Raw genomic sequence first — 17,020 nt, 5'->3', positions numbered from 1 at the left:
TGAGGTAGGATCTTGTAAAGTTGCTTAGGGTCTCACTATGTTGCAAGGCTGGCCTTCAACTTGTGATCCTCCTCAGTCTCTAGGATTATAGGTGTGAGCAATGCACCCAGCTCCCGTACCAATCTTATTAAAGCAAAATTTTAATTATATTTGTGGGGTAGAATATGACAATTTGAAACATGTATATAAGGTATAATGATCAAATCAGGGTAATTAGCATTTCCATTTTCTTAAATGTTCATTTTTTTTAATATTGGGAAACTCTGAACTCCTCTCTTGTAGTTCTTTATTATAATAAATTGTTGTAAACTGTAGTCACCCTCTTGAGCTGTAGAACACTAGTACTTATTCCTCCTATCAGTTCATACTAGTCTTGTGAATTGCTCACTTGTTTTCATTCAACTAATGCCATTCTTTAGCAATGTCTCATGAAGAACTACATATGTGACCTCCAGAAATGTATTTTTTTTTTCATATGGAGATTGAACTCAGGGGCACTTGACCACTGAGCCACATGCTCAGCCCTATTTTGTATTTTATTTAGAGACAGGGTATCATGGAGTTGCTTAGCACCTTGCCATTGGTGAGACTGGCTTTGAACTCATGATCCTCCTGCCTCAGCCTCCCAAGCCATTGGGATTACAGGCGTGCACCATGCCCAGGTGGAAATGGAGTTTTATAGTGGTCCATGCAATAAAGTAGGAATGTATATGAATAGAGGAAAGCTCCTCTGATTTGTATTTATTTATGTTTAAAATCTGTTTGTAAATGAAATTTCAAAATTTTCTGTTCCCAATTTCAATATTTCATATCACCTGAGGCCTTCATTTCAATGGTGGCAACCTGTGAAATTGGGTGGAGTCAATACTTAGATCAGGGAGTTGGAACCAGTAATTGAGGTGAAACAGACCCCTTTGTTTTAACTACCCTTTGGCCAGGCAAGTTCCAAATTGCCTTAATTGTCAATATAATTTTGATTAGGTGAGTAGATAGATACATTCTCCATTTCCTAAATGTGACCTTTATCACAGTTTGAAAAGCAGGTTTTGATAAAAATCAATGAGCCCTTGGAATGGGTAAAATGCCCCTCGTGGGGGTACAGGAGGTATCTTGAAGGCTGAGTGAGGAATGAGAGTAAGAGATCTTTTTGTTGTTGTGCTTGGGATCAAACCCAGGGCCTTATGCATGCTAGGCAAGCACTCTACCAACTGAGCTATATCCCCAGCCCCCTAAGAGTCCTTTTTGTAATAGGTTTTGGCATCTGTTTAACCAAATTAAAGTACAACTGGTTGCTAACAGAGTATGTAATAATACTTATAAAATAGTAAGAATACATCTAGCCCAGCACAGTGACACACGCTGTAATCCCAGTGGCTCTAAAGGCTGAGACGGGAGGAACTCAAGTTCAAAGCCAGCCTCAGCAGTTTAGTGAGGCCCTAAGCAATTTAGCAAGACACTGTCTCAAAACATAAAAAGACCTGGGAATGTTACTGAACGGTTAAGCACCCCAGATTCAATCCCCAGCACTTAAAAAAAAATACATATAGTTGATTCCTTTTTCACAGATTTTGTTGTGTCTCTTGTAGTTTGTACCCTCCACAGGACAGCATTTGGTATAATGGGAAGTCTGTTTTCAAAAAAGGTTAAGATTAAGGGGCTAGAGTTGTATCTCTGTGGTAGAGCGCTTGCCTAGCATGTGTGAGACACTGGGTTTGGTTCTCAGCACCATATATAAATAAATTAAATTAAGGTCCATCAACAACTAAAAATTTATTTTTTAAAAAAGTGGTAAGGTTGAGGGTTGGAATTGTGGCTTAGTGGTAACATGCTTGCCTTGCATGGGTGGGGCACTGGGTTCAATCCTCAGCACCACATAAAAATAAATAAACAAAATAAAAGTATTGTGTCCATTTACAACTAAAAAAAAATTTTTTTTTTTTAAGTGGTAAGGTTGAAACTAATGTCTATCACTGACTTGCTGTGTGAACTTGGGCAAATCATTTTACTTTCCTGACCCTGGGCAAGTCACTTTTTTTTTTTCCTTCACATGTCCACTTTTTTTAAGTACTTTTTTTTTAGTTGTTGATAGACCTTTATTTTATTTATTCATATGTGGTGCTGAGAATTGAACCCAGGGCCTCACACATGCCAGGCAAGTGCACTACTGCTGAGCCCCAGCCTGAGCCCCAGCCCCAGCCCCAGCCAACTGTTTTCTTTTCTTAATAAAAATAAAATGCATGAAAAAAATTAAATTGTTTCACCAACTTTATTTTTCATTTTTTATTTTGAAGTATGCCTGGATTACCCTTTGTTTTTTTAAAAGCCTTTGTTTCAAAGGCCAAATGTTTTCTCCTGATATGTAGATGCTGATCCATAAAGGAGAGTGGGACAAGGGAAGAATGGAGGAACTTTGGATTGGGCAGAGGGGAGTGAGGGGAGGGAAGGGGGTGCTGGGTGGGAAAGGTAGTGGAATGAGATAGACATTATTACTTTATGAACATGTATGAAATGGTGTGGCTCTGCATCATGCATAACTAGAGAAATTAAATGTTGTACTCCATTTGTGTACAATGAGTCAATATGCATTCTGATGTCATGTGTAACTAATTGGAACAACAAAACAAACACCAAGTGTGTGGATCTCTTCTAGTTTAAAAAAAAAAAAGCATCTGGTTTCATCTTTGCTACTTCCTACAAAATGTTTATCACTCTTTGATCATGATCTATAACTAACTCCTCTTGTTTATTTGTTTTTGCCATCCTGGACATTGAACCCAGGGCCTCCCACATGCTAAGCAAATGCTGTATCACTGAGCCACATCCCCAGTCGTTTATAAATTTTATTTTAAGACAGGGTCTTAATAAGTTGCCCATGCTGGACTTGAACTTGCAATCCTCTTGCTTTAGCCTCCCAAGTTGGGGTTACAGGTGGGAAGGGTGGTGGAATGAGATGGTCATTATTACCCTGTTACATGTATGATTGCACAAATAGTGTGAATGCATCATATATAACCAGAAAAATGAAAAGTTGTGCTCCATTTGCACCACTGCACTCAGCTAATTATTTCTTAATGAGTCACTTGTTTTTAACTCAGTGTCATTTTCGTCCCAAGTAGTTCATTGAAATGGTTCCCTAGAGTGATTTTTGAGCTCTTCTTATTCCTCACACTTTTTGGTCTGTTAATTTGATAATGCTGTCTTCTTTGTGAAGTCCTTTTATTCCTTACCTTCTGATAATCATAGGTTTTTATTCTACTTACCTGTGTTCCCTAAATAATTGCATTTAGAATATTCTGCTTAAACTGAATATTCTCTTAAACTGAAGCTGTTGATTTTGTTCCTGCTCAGTTTTTGCTTTCCACTTTTTTCTCAGTGATACTGCATTTCTGTAGACACTTTGGTTTAGAGTTCATCTTTGACACTTCATTATCCCCCACATCCTTCTAATCTCCTCTGTAATCTGGTCAACAAGCCCTCACTAGGCTTTCTAGGCTTGCTGTTTACTTCCACTCAGCCATTTTTTAACACTGCTGTTTCCTAGATGCCCATACCATTCATCTTTTCCCTCTCTTTTGCACACTGCAGATCATTATGAGATTAATCTCTATTTTAAAAAAATAAAAAACAACCTCAGTAGCCTTCTGTAAGAGAATATTGTTGCAGGATATTCTAAACTAATTTTTTTGTACTTATCTCCTGCCACTTCTCCATAAAGTCTTTCTGCTTAACATTAATATCCTGTACAGTTGTCTCAAGCAACCTTGCGTTTATTTTCCTTCCTTTCACTCTCATTGATGTTATTTCTCTTTTTTTGGAATACCCTGCTTCTTTTGTCTTTTACTTTTTTATTGTGAAATATTAGCACTTAAAGAAAAGGGCATAAAATACAAATTTATAGCTTAATGAATTACTATAAAGCAAGCACCACCCAAGTCAAGAAATAAAACATTACTAGGATCCAAAAGTTTTTCCCCATTCCCTACTCTCCATTATGCATGTCTCTTTCCCTTTGCCAGTTTTGCCCCCACTTAATACAAATGGAAATCAATAGCATATATAGTTTTTGTACAAGTCATCTCTGTTGTTGCAATAGAGATTTTATAGTTCACAGTGAGACTTAATTGAAGGAAGTGGCAAAGCTGAAATTGATACCAAGGGCATCCTAAACACCAAGCCAATGTATTTCAGACTTTACACCTTGATAGCTAGAATCCCACTGTGTATGTACACATGAAAAAAATGTGCATACTTCAACTGGAACAAAAGTTCTACCACCGAGCTCACTGTTTTCAGACAGTGTCTTACTAAGTCTACTGGGATGGCCTCAAATATGCCATCCCACTGCCTCAGGCTTCTGAGTTTCTGGGATTACAGGCATGCACCATTACACCAGGCTGTGTGACTTTTATTGGTTGTTTTGCTGAACTACTTGCTCTTTTAAGATAGAGTAAGATTCTTCTCAGAGGAAACCCAAGGTGAAAAGGGGGTTTCTAAGCACCAAATTGAAGACATGACTTTATATGCTAAATATTTCTTCGCCTCTCTCTCTCCTCCACCTTTGCTTCCCTAACTGGTAGTCATAATTCAAAACTCATCTCTGCTAGAAAATGTCATTACTTTCCCCTGCCACCAGCTTGAGTATTCCTCTTCTGTGCTGCTTAATTCTTTTTAAGTTTTTAGGTTTTTTAAAAAAAGACAAGACTTTATCAACAATATTATCAAGCTCTTACTCTTCACAGAGCTCTTTCATTCTAGTATAGACCATGAGAAAACTAGAGCTCCATATTATTTAGAGGCAGTTTCATTGATTCTCACAACAGTTCTTTGAGAAAAGTTAATGTAATCTTTTATTCACATTTTATAGACTAAATACTGAAATAATTCTATGGAGTTTAAAAACCTTGACAAGGGCTGGGGTTGTGGCTCAGCAGTAGAGTGCTTGTCTTGCATGTATGAGGCACTAGGTTTAATCCTCAGCACCACATAAAAATAAATCAATAAAATAAAGTATAAAAAAGAAGATATGTTAAAAAAGAAAAAAGAAACTTTGACAAAAAACACAGCAAGCAAGTGATAGAAGCTAGATTTGAACCCAGGGAGTCTGATTCTGGAATCCAAGCTCTTAATCTCTTGGCCAGATTTTAATCTTCTTGTTTTGTCTCTGCCCCAGAGATTTATACAGCCAACAGTTGCCACTCCACTCCCCCCCCCCTCCACCTTGAGGTTTATCATGCTGTGGACCCTGAGATAATTCTACCTCCTCACCTATGCCTGTTCCCTTGGTTGCCATTTATTTCTGTTCACCTTATCCCAATCTTCTTGATTTCATAAAGTTTTTAAAAAACTTATCTTGGGTCAGGCATGGTGGCACATGCCTATAATCCCTGAGATTTGGAAGGCTGAGGCAGAAGGTTGGCAAGTTCAAGACCAACCTTAGCTAGGCCTTAAGGACTTAGCAAGACTTTGCCTTGAAATAAAAATAAAAAGGGCGGCTGAGGTTGTAGCTTAGTGGTGGAGCACCTACCTAGCATGTGTGAGATACTGGGTTCAATTCTCAGCACCACATATAAATAAATTAAAATAAAGTTCTATCAACAACTAAAAAAAATTTTTTAAAAATTAAAAAGGCTGAGGATGTATGTAGCTCAGGGGTAACATGCCCCTGGATTCAATCCCCAGTACCAAATAAATGAACAAATAAATACTGTCTTGATTTTCTCTCTGCTTACTTTTAGGGAAGAAGCACAAAAGACAACAATTTCCAGTGGATTTTTAAAAAATTTTATGTATATTTTAGTTGTTGATGGATCTTTATTTTATTCATTTATTTATATGCAGTGCTGGTACTCATACCCAGTGCCTCATACATGCTAGGCAAGCACTCTCCCACTGAGCCAGAACCCTAGCTCATTCAGTGGTTTTTACTTTAATGTTCCCAGCTTCCATTCATAGGAATTGGTATTTAAAGTTTGCAGTCTGAGACCTTCTAATACTTCTGATAAGACAGACATTCAATTTCTCTGATTAATTAGAATATGCTCTCTACCCACACTATTTTTACCTATTGATATTTTTGTAGATAGCAAGCAGATTACCTTATTCAGGGTTTCAAATATCTGTCATGTTTAAACCCTCAACTCTTTATCAACTGCAGTTACTGTGAGCTGTGGTCTTAAGTTTGAAGTGCGAATTTGGCCCATTTTTTCTCCACTATATTTTAGTAGATTAATACAGATGAAGAAAACTAAATTAAGTCAGGTACAGTGATACACACCTCTAAACCCAGCTACGCAGGAGACTGAGAGGCAGGATGATTGCAAATTTGAGGTCAACCTCCACGCTAAGCAAGACCCTATCTCAAAAAAATCAAAAGGACTAGGGATGTAGCTTAATGGTAGAGCATCCCCAGGTTAATTCCCAGAACCAGAAAATAAAATAATAATATAATAAATTATCTCATAAGTATGCTTGTGATTACATTTGAAGACACCCATATAGTTCAGAATAATCGTCCCAATTCAAGATCCTTAATTTGATCATCTCTCCAAAGGTCCTTTTCTCTTGTAATGTAGCATTTCACAGGTTCTAGGGATTAGGGCCTGGTACCTATTGGTCGCCCTAATTCATCCTACTACAGTGGTGATCATAGAGACTTATCACAAAGTTGGCATATCATAAGAGCTCCATAAATACAAGCTTCCTCTTTCTCTATATCCTTCTTATGTATGTCGCCATGACCCTCCTTTCTTTAAAATTACCTTCAAATGCTTTTCTTGAGAGGAGTAGCATTATGTCTATACCTGTTAGGATAATAAAAATAATGACAATAATAACACTTACTAAATGACTATTGTAGCTAAGCACTGAGATGAGTTCTTTATCCATGGGATATAGATACCATTATAGTCCTTATTTTGCAGACAGAGGAAATAATACCTAGGCAAAGTATTAATTTTGCCCAGTTTACCCAGTTGGTGGTTCATATTAGGTTCAAATTAGGCTCTAAATCAGAGCTAGGGTTCAATTAGGTTTTAATTGTAAGGACTCTTTTTCAAAGTATAACGATGTCCTCAGCTATTGTATCTTGCCTCTTACTTAGGAATGTGGTTCAAGTGTCTGGTTTTCTGACTTGGCCTCTGATGAAGATCTTTTTTGGACTTTTCTTGAGAAGAAAGAGGAAGAAGAATAGTCTTCCTCTTCCTAACTTCCTAACTTCCCCTCGTCCTAACTTGTTTGCTGCAAATCAATGAATTCCTCGGCTGCAGGGAGCATGCTGATTTATTTATATCCTAGGATAGGGCCTGGACGCAGAATAGATGTTCCTCTGGAATGTAAATCCTACCAGGGACTGACACTCGAATCTCTCTCTCTCTCTCTCTCTCTCTCTCTCTCTCTCTCTCTCTGTGTGTGTGTGTGTGTGTGTGTGTGTGTGTGTGTGTGTGTGGCAGTGCCAGGGCATAGTACATGCTAGGAAAGTACTCTCCCACTAAGCTGCATGTCCAGCCCTTTCAGGGATTTTTGTCCACAGCAGCATTCATGCCTTAGAAGAGTGCCTGAAATAGAATAGTTGCTCAATAAATATCTGTTTTCTCTGTGGTATATATACACAGTGGAGTATTATTCAGCTATAAAGAAGAATGAAATTATTATTTGCAGAAAAATGGATGGAACTTGGGCTGGGGATATAGCTCAGTTGTTAGAGTGCTTGCCTCGAATGCACAGGCCTTGGGTTCAATCCCCAGTACCACACACACACAGTGGTTGGAACTTGAGAACATTGTGTTAAGCAAAATAAGCCAAACTCAGAAGATCAAGAATTATATGTGTTTTCTCTCATGTGGGAGCTAAAGAGGAAAAAGGAAAAGAAAGGTTGGGGGGATCAGTAGAATAAAAGAAAAGAAAGGGAACAGGGAGTGGGAGGAAGGGAAGGAAAGGGGAATGGGGAGCGTGCTAGGGAATGATATTGGCTAAATTATATTATTACATTGTGTGCGTATAGGAATATATAACAACAAATTCCTCCATTATGTACAAGTATAATGCATCAGTAAAAAAAAAAATGTGGATAAAAATACCTGTTTTCTGTGTCTGGCTGGCTAGCTACTCTGGGCATGGTTTAAACTTCTTCACTTGTAAAAAATAACATTTACTATTTATTGGATGTATACTAACGTATACCATGTGCTAGGCACTTAAATATATTATCAGTAATCCTTGCCACCTTCCTAACAGGTAGTATTGATGGGCTGTGGATGAAGAAGGGAGAGGGGAGAAGTCAAAGATTTTTCCTAGGTTTCTGACTTGGATATTGATCCAAGTGATAATGAAACTCCTGGGGAGTTTATGAGGTTTTTTTTTTTTTTGTCGTCCCCCCCCCCCCCCCGCCAGATAAGCAGTGTCTGTGATATCTGCAGGTAGATACAGGAGTCTGTTCCTGTGGCAAAGGTTCCAGAGATGCCACCTGTATACCAGTTAGTCTGAAGATGGTGGTGGTCTTGATCTTTCCAGAGCAAGGATGCTTCTTTTAGGAACTGTGGCCTTAAAGCCATTATTTCCACTGTACTCTAACTTGAACATGTTTATTAGTTTCTGTTCCAGATGATCGGGCCGAACAACGAACCTGTCTTATTTGTGGGGACCGTGCTACAGGCTTGCACTATGGGATCATCTCCTGTGAGGGCTGCAAAGGGTTCTTCAAGCGGAGCATTTGTAACAAACGGGTATATCGATGCAGTCGTGACAAGAACTGTGTCATGTCTCGGAAACAGAGAAACAGGTGCCAATACTGCCGCCTACTCAAATGCCTCCAGATGGGGATGAACCGGAAGGGTGAGTGGTACTCAGTGCTCCTAACTGCCCACCCTTCACCCATCTTGTACCTTTAGTATCAGCTATTATATTTTAGAGTTATTAATTTCCCAAGCCTGCACTATACATCAGGTCTTACCTTGTATGCTCATAACTCAAAAATATATCTCCTGCATATGGGAACCTCCCAGTTTAGGTGAGAGGAAAGACATAAGATGTTAAGGATTCTGTGGCAGCTAATGCATAGGCCCTGTATGGTAAGACCCCAGTTAACAATTAGATCCTGACTGGGATTAATATACTCCCCTAGTTTTTCAAAGAATGATGATAATATAAAGTAGGAATTTAGATGGTTAAGTCATGTATGAGACAGGCGGTCTTGTGAATGTGGTATAATTTTGTTTACTAAAACTGTGATATATTCAGAGGCTGGATGTGTTCAAAAATCTGTATCTAGGTTGATGAAGAGTTTGTGGTTTATTGGGAAGTTTCCTAAGAGCCATTAGGAAATTAATTAATCTACTAAGATTAATTATTAAAGGGAAGCTTTGAAGAATGGATTGGGGTAGGAGAAATAGAAAAACTACCCAGAAAGTTTTTAGAAGAGCCCAGAAGGATGGTGTAGAGAACAAAGTGGCACAGATGGAAGTTGGAGTTATGGAAGAAACTCACCCAATAGGAGTTGGTGACATACTTTTAGGCAATGTCAGAAGTTAAAGTTGAGGATTTGGATTAAGAATAATGGTCCTACCAGGAAAAAAAAAAGTCAGGCCAAAGGGCAGAATGGAGCAAAATGTTCACCTTGGCAGTGCCCAGTTTGAAGTACCTCAGGACACCAAGAAATTTGTGAGCTATTGGCACAGAAAACCTGGATGTGGTTAAGAGAAGGGCCAGTGCCAGAACACTAGATTATGAATAGAGGAGGACACTGTCATTCAGTAGAAAGGAGGCTCTAGAAGCAGACCACCCTGTAGACTTAACAAGTTTACTTTATGTCTCTGATATTTTATATGATCTTGCCTTTGAAGTGATATGTGAATACCTTTCAGAGTTCTGTAGAGGACTGAATATGATAATGTATGTGAAAAACACAGCATCATATTAGAGGTTCATAGCAGCAGTACATGAGAATAGAGGAGTTAGATTTGGTGAACTATTCAAGTTGGTTTTGTAGCATTAATGAATGTAGGCATCCAGATGTACTTTTTTTTTTTCAGGGGTTGGAGGGCGGGTAGTGCTAGGAATTAAACCCAGAGTCTCACATATACCAGTCAGATGCTCTGTCATTGAGCCATATCCCTCCCTGGTCACCAGGTGTCCTTTAGACTGATTCTACTATGTGAGGGATAAGAAGGATCTTTTTAAGGGGCTGGGGCTGTAGCTCAGTGGTAGAGCATTTGCCTAGCTTGTGTGAGGCAATGAGTTCAATTTTCAGCACCGCATATTAATAAATAAATATCCACTGACATATTAAAAAATAATTCTATATTAAAAAAAGGATCTTTTAAAAACTTACTTATTAGGAAAAAAGGTTAAGGGAGATATGAGAGAGCATTTAGATAAATTTTGGTGGTTTGTAATTTATTCATAATACTATTGAGCACTCACATGTACCAGAAACTCTTGTACTTTCCATGCATTATACCATTGAATACACATAATAACCCTTTTATTGACTATTATTCCACTTTATAAATGTAATTTAGGGAGATAAAACTACTTGGCAGTAGTTAGTTTAGGGATGGTTATGACGACAATAATTTCTAAATTAAAATTTGTTGTTAGTCAATCAGAGCTTATACATTATCACATGGACAACTAAGTGCTTCATATGTCTGTGACATAGCTATGTGTGTGTTAGAATATCATGTTTACTGAATGCTAAACAAATGCCACGGTAGGACATTTGAAGTGTTGCTAAGTTTGATGGTCCCTGCCTATCTTTCTAACCTTTCTTTCCAGAACACTGCCTCTGGGATGATTTAAACCATTTTGCCTGTGCTCAGCCTCTTCCTTTATCTAGAAATCCTTTCCCTGCCCACTGTCACTTTCCTCTTATGAAAACCTTTCCCAGCCACCAGTACCAAACCAGTACTGTCTTGGAGAGTCTATAGTCGTCTTCCTGCCCTCACCCTGATTTGATTTTTTCCTCTGCTTTTCTCATTACCCTTTCTTGCCTTCCATGTGAATATTTTATCAAAGAATAATTGTGGGATACCTTCTTATTCTCTGATCAATCATCTGCTTTATTCAGTTAGATTGTGAAATTCTGAGACTTCCAGCCAAACTCACCTATTTTAGGGAAGAAAAAACTTGTAACTTCCCTTAAGCATAACTGGAGATTAAATGTGGAGTATGAGGGATAGAGAGTTGTCCATTTATTTGCATGTAGAGCAGGCCAGGCCCCCTTGCCTGGTGAACACTGCCTCTCAGAGACAAACCCTGCCACCTTCTGGTTGGTGCTGAGAAAGCAGAATTAAAATTAGTTGTCATATTTTGAAGGTAAGAAATAATCTGTATAAAACTATGGTAGCTGATAAATATATACATTTGTCAAAATTCATAGAACTATACACCACACAAAAAGTGAATTCTACTGGATGTTACAATTATTTTAATCAACCAGTATGTGATAGGTTTGGGGGCAGGGAACTGAGAACTGGAATATGCACTATGGCAGTGAATGAATCTAACTGGTATTATAACAAGTCACATAACCACACTGAAGGGCATAGAGAAGAAAGGAGCTGACCTTGGAAAACAGTGTTTTGACTGTATATTGTAAGGCAAAAGACACAAAGAATTGTGTACAAAGCACTCTAGTTTGTAAAATTTATTTCTCTCAAGGTTATATGTTAGGAATTTTGTTCCTACTTTAATTGTATTTTGTGAAATAATATATTGTAGGTGATAAGAGTCAGGTTTTGCATATCAGAGAAGATAAGTCAAGAATGGTGCCTGGCACAGTGGTACACACCTGTAATCCCAGCAACTTGGGTGGCTGAAGCATGTTTGAAGCCAGCCTCAACAATTTAGCAAAATCCTGTCTCAAAATATAAAGTAAAAAGGGCTGAGGGTGTAACTCAGTGGTAAGAGTGCCCTTGGGTTTAATCCCCAGTATCACAATCAATCAGGAAAGATCAGGATAAAACCTCAGGTGCTAATTGGAATCAGTGGTATCAGAATGGACTCATGTTTAGATAGCGGAAAGGAGGGTGGAAAAAATAAAAAGCAGATGTGTGAGGATACATGACTTAGTATATCTATATGTATTTCCAAGCTCTAGACACTAGAAGGGGCTAGGAGCAGTTATACCCCAGTTGCAATGAGCATACCTAGCCCCAGATCTTGGTTTCTAAATACCAGTAAAAGGAGTCAGGACTGGTTGATTCTAGATCTGGGACAGGGAAAATATCAAATGAACCTGGAGTATCTTGTGGTGCAAAAAATTTAGGAAAAAGAAGAAGAAATGGAGAGATGGGGTGGGCAGCAGCAGCATGTCAAAAGGACACAGAGCCCAGCCTGAAAGTGCATCCAGTGGTCAAAATTGGAACAATTTAGGCAACAAAATAATTCTAGTATTTTTTTATTTGTTCTGTTTTGTTGTATTGTGTTTTTTTGGTATCAGGGATTGAATCAGGGGCGTTTAACCACTGAGCCACATCCCCAGCCCTTTCTATATTTTATTTAGAGACAGGGTCTCACTAAGTTGCTTAGGGGCCTTGCTGAGTTGCTGAGGCTGGCTTTGAACTTTTGATCCTCTTGCCTCAACCTCCCCAGTTTCTGGGTTTATAAGCAGATGCCACCATGCCCGGCCTAGAATTAGCTTTTAACCCAAGGAATAAAATAAATATCCATGAGTTCATGCTGAAAGAAATACCTAAGTCAGTAAAGTGAAGGGACAACTTTTCCTTGTAAGAGAATTCCAGTTGATAAATGTTGAAGGCATGAAGGAACACTGTTAAAGCACCATAGTATTAACTGCTGCAGACAAGATGAACTGATAGGTCCAACATAAGTGACATCAGTTTAAACAAAAACAGAATATTTGTATAGTCTGATAATATTCAGTAATTACAAAGGGGAAAATATTTTCCATAGAGAATTGTACTTTAGCCAAGAAGTCAAGGTTAAAATAACCAGTAAAACATACTGACATTATTTTACACCTGATGTGATACATTGAGAAGGGCATAGGTATATACACACAGAAAGCTAATTTCATTCTCAGTCCAATCTCCAGAAAACAGACAAGCCCATATTGAGGGACAGTCTTCCAAATAACTGACATTCTATAGCATATTCTTGAAAAGTGTCAAGGTCTCAAACATCAAGGAAAGGCAGAAGGACTATCACAGATTTGGGAAAACTACGGAGAAATTGCTACTAAATACAGTGTGCCATCTGTGATTGAACAAAAAAGGACATCTGTGGAACCACTGTAGGAACCCACATATAGTCTTTACTGCTTTTTGGTTAATAATATTTTTCCAAAATTTATTTCTTAGTTTTAATAGTCTATAGTCTATGGGATATATAGTGTAAAAAGAAAGAAAAAGGTAGGTATAGAGAACATGGAAACTCTCCATACTATTTTCACAACTCTTCTGTAAGTCTGACTTTACCTCAAAATTTTAAGAAGTAACTTAAAAATGCAACTGCCGATTGTGGCTGGGACCGTGTATGAGCAGCCCTCTGTTGTTCCCCATCTTTAGATAGAGAACTAAATATCTTTCAGACCTTGAAGTTGGCTGGTCAGGAAATTAATTATTAAGGTAGTGAGTAAAATCTAAAGGAGGATAATGAGTGGAGGCTGATCCCCTCTGACTTTGTCCAGCCCATGACTGGCCCAGTACTCCTCCTCCTCATCACCCGCCCCCCACATATACCCCTCACCCAAATTGCAATCTTTAGGATAAAGTCAGTCTCCTCAAAAAGGTTTTCCTTTTTTGTTGTTTTTATTATTTTTGTTTTTGTTTTTTTAGTACCAGAGATGGAACCCGGGGGTGCTTAACCACTGAACCATATGCCTAACCCTTATTATTTGTTATTTTGAGACAGGGTCTCCCTAAGTTACTTAGAGCCTCATTAAGTTGCTGAGGCTGACTTCAAACTTGCAATCCTTCTGCCTTAGCCTCCCGAGTCACTGGGATTACAGGCGTGTGCCACCACATCCAACTCTCAAAATTATTTTCAGGGCCCCTCTGACTCTGGCATCAGCTACTTCATCCTTTCCCTTTTCTGTCTGCTGCTCCCCATCACAATCTGCATTCCAATCCAGGTCTCCAAAAACTTCATATTTCAAGGGCTTTGCAGATATGGTTTCATCTTCCTGGAATATCCTACCCCTTCTTCTTCACCTCACTGTATATTATATACTTTTCTTTCAAGGCTCAACTTTTATCTGTAACATTCTCTAGAAGTCTTCTCTGGCACACACATTCCCCCCACACCAATGACCCTCCTTTTTTCCCATAGCCCCTGATATGCCCTCCACTGTAGCCCCAATTACCTTGCATTGTCTTTATCTATTCACTTGTCTGTTTCCCCATCATTAGACAATGAGACCTGTGAGGACCATGACCAAGTCCTGCTTTTCAGTGCCCCTAAGCAGATAACCCAGTAATGATAGGATGCTTCCTAATTAGATGAATTGATGGAGGGCCACAGCAAGAGGGGAAATGTCAGAAGAGAGAGGAAGATGCATTGGGCCTCCTGGGGGGAATCCATGTCAGTTAAGTAATTAATGTAAAACATGCCTCACTGAATGTGGTGGCATACACCTGTAGTCCCAGCTACTCAGGAGACCGAAGAACGAAGCAAAAGGATGACAAGTTCCAGACTAGCTTGGGCAATTTAGGGAGACACTATCTCAAAAAGTAAAAAGGGTATAACTCAATGGTCTAATCCCCTGGATTCAATCCCCAATTTAAAAAAAAAAAGATTCTTAATTTTGTGGTTTTATAACTTGCTAATTATAGTAATGGTTCAGAAGAAAAAGGTTAAGGACAGTTGCCTAGAGGAGGTGATATTTTCTGGATGCATTGTAAGACAGCGCTTCTCTGGCATTGGCATATCATTGTATCAGGAGAAAAAGTGCCAGGACACAGTACAGAGGCCTGAATGGAGCATTGAGAAATCTCAAGGACAGATAACATTTGAGCAGCTTCTTAAAGGAATCAAAGTTTCAACTCCTTACAAACTTTAAGGGGAAAAAAGACCTTTAAGTTTGTAAGGAGCTGAAACATTGATTCCTTCAAACCAGGGGATTGTTCCCAGGGGCACTTAACCACTAAGCCACATCCCTAGCCCTTTTGATTTTTTATTTTGAGACAGGTTATTTTGAAACCTCACTGAGTTTCTTAGGACCTCGCTAAATTGCTGAGGCGGGCCTCAAACTTGTGATTCTCCTGCTTCGGCCTCCCCAGTCGCTGGGATTATAAGTGTGCACCACCACACCTGGGCTAAAGGACTTTTAAAATACCTTTAAACTTGGTTTTCGTGTTTTATTTGGAAATGATTTCAAACTTACAGAAAATTTGCAACATTAGAACTTCACTATGTCCTTAAAATCAGGGAATTTAACATGATACTTTTTCTAATTAGCAGACCTTATTCAATTTTCACCAATTATCCTAATGTCCTTTATAGCAATTGTGATTTTACTGATCTAGAGCCAGCGATCCAGGATCATTGAAGACATTTGTTTATCTTTAGTCTTCTCTAGTCAGAAATAGTTCCTTATATTTTGTCCTGAATAACATTTTTTACTTTGAAGCAAATAGGTAATTTATTGAAGAATATTTCTCAATTTGGGTTTGTCAGTTGCCTCATGGTAAGATTTAGGTTATACATTTTGAGTGAAAATTCACAGAAACAATGTTGCATTCCTCTAAGGTCATCATATTAAGAGGATGTGGTTGTGAGTTTGTACCATTATTGGTGCTGCCGACCTGAATCATTTGGTAAAGGTGATGTCTTGGGTAAAGTGGTTTTGCCAGACTTCTCCACTGTAAAGGTTTTTTCTAAGCAGAGGCAACATATGGTAGAGGTACAGCTGTGGAAAACAGCATGGCATCCTCAAGGACTAACAAATAGTTTTCTGCAGCAAGGGAGTAGCATTTATGGCCAGAGGTGAGGATGAAGAGCCCCATAGGAACCAGATCACAGACAGTCTTGAATGCCACGCTGAGGAACTTAGGCTTTTAGCCCCTACACCAGAGAAAGCCACCAACAGGTTTTGAGCAGGGATTGGATGTTTTGTGTCACATTTCTGGTTTCTGGGTTTGGTTGGTTGCCAAAATCTTAACTGAAATTTCAGCTCTGTCAGTTCTTTATGAGTAATTTAGAGTAAGTCTCTACCTCACCGAGCTCTACTTCCTCATCTCTAAAAGACATAGATAATAGTACAAATGTGTACCTTCCAAGGTGGTTGTGATGATCAAATGAAATAACATATACACAACTATGAGCTGTAATATAATGCAGGGTTTTGTTTTAACAGAGGCATTATGGCACATTGAATTTTTTTCCCATGCTTCAGGTTTCTGAATGCCATTTTGATGAATTTTATCATCTTTACCTTATCTTCTCCTTTAAATACACTTTAAAAAAATAAAAGTTGAATGAAAAAAATCAGTATTTTAAATACACATTAGAATAAAAGAGTTTATGCACCACATAGAAGTATGACACATAAATGTTATATGAAATAATGGTAATGGAAAGAAGACTGGTCTTAGAGTTTTATAGTCTGCGTTTCAACATTGATTCTGATGTTTATTTTCTATCTCTCTCCTTGAAGAAAATTCTTCATTTCTTTGGGCCTTACATTGAGCTCTTTAGTGGAAGCAATGCTAATATTCTCCTCATGAGTTTTAGTACCTAATACATAGCACATGTCCATCATATGTGAATTTTCCTTGTTTCAGTTGGGGTTTAGGGAGGACATAAACTTTCTAGTTTTAGAATAAGAAATGGCAAGATATAAGACTTTAGGATCTGTGGTCCTTTAAACAAAATAAAAGTTAAGCATATTGAGTTTCTTCCTCAACCTCCAGGACAGTGAGTGTGAGATGTCTTTTAAGAGATATTCAGCGTTGCACCATTCAGAGTTAGGTCTTTGATTTATAGCTGTAAGCTGATAGACATGTGACATGTCAGTATAAGAAGTGACTAAAGTTATCATTGACCCTGGCATAGCAGAGAAGGA

General features: G+C 38.4%; 1 protein-coding gene across 1 annotated transcript in view; it reads left to right on the top strand.

Annotated features, from left to right (window-relative positions):
- Positions 1–17,020, top strand: part of Nr6a1 (nuclear receptor subfamily 6 group A member 1) — a 210,359-nt gene that overhangs the window by 169,493 nt on the left and 23,846 nt on the right. The window contains exon 4 of the mRNA XM_077797991.1: positions 8,587–8,829. Coding sequence (XP_077654117.1) covers positions 8,587–8,829 — 243 coding nt within the window. The remainder of the gene's footprint in view (positions 1–8,586; positions 8,830–17,020) is intronic.

This window comes from Urocitellus parryii, chromosome 4 (assembly GCF_045843805.1).
Source record: "Urocitellus parryii isolate mUroPar1 chromosome 4, mUroPar1.hap1, whole genome shotgun sequence".
NCBI classification, from domain to species: Eukaryota; Metazoa; Chordata; class Mammalia; order Rodentia; family Sciuridae; genus Urocitellus; species Urocitellus parryii.
Note: the sequence above shows the minus strand (reverse complement) of the source record. Positions and strands in the feature narration are given on the sequence as shown.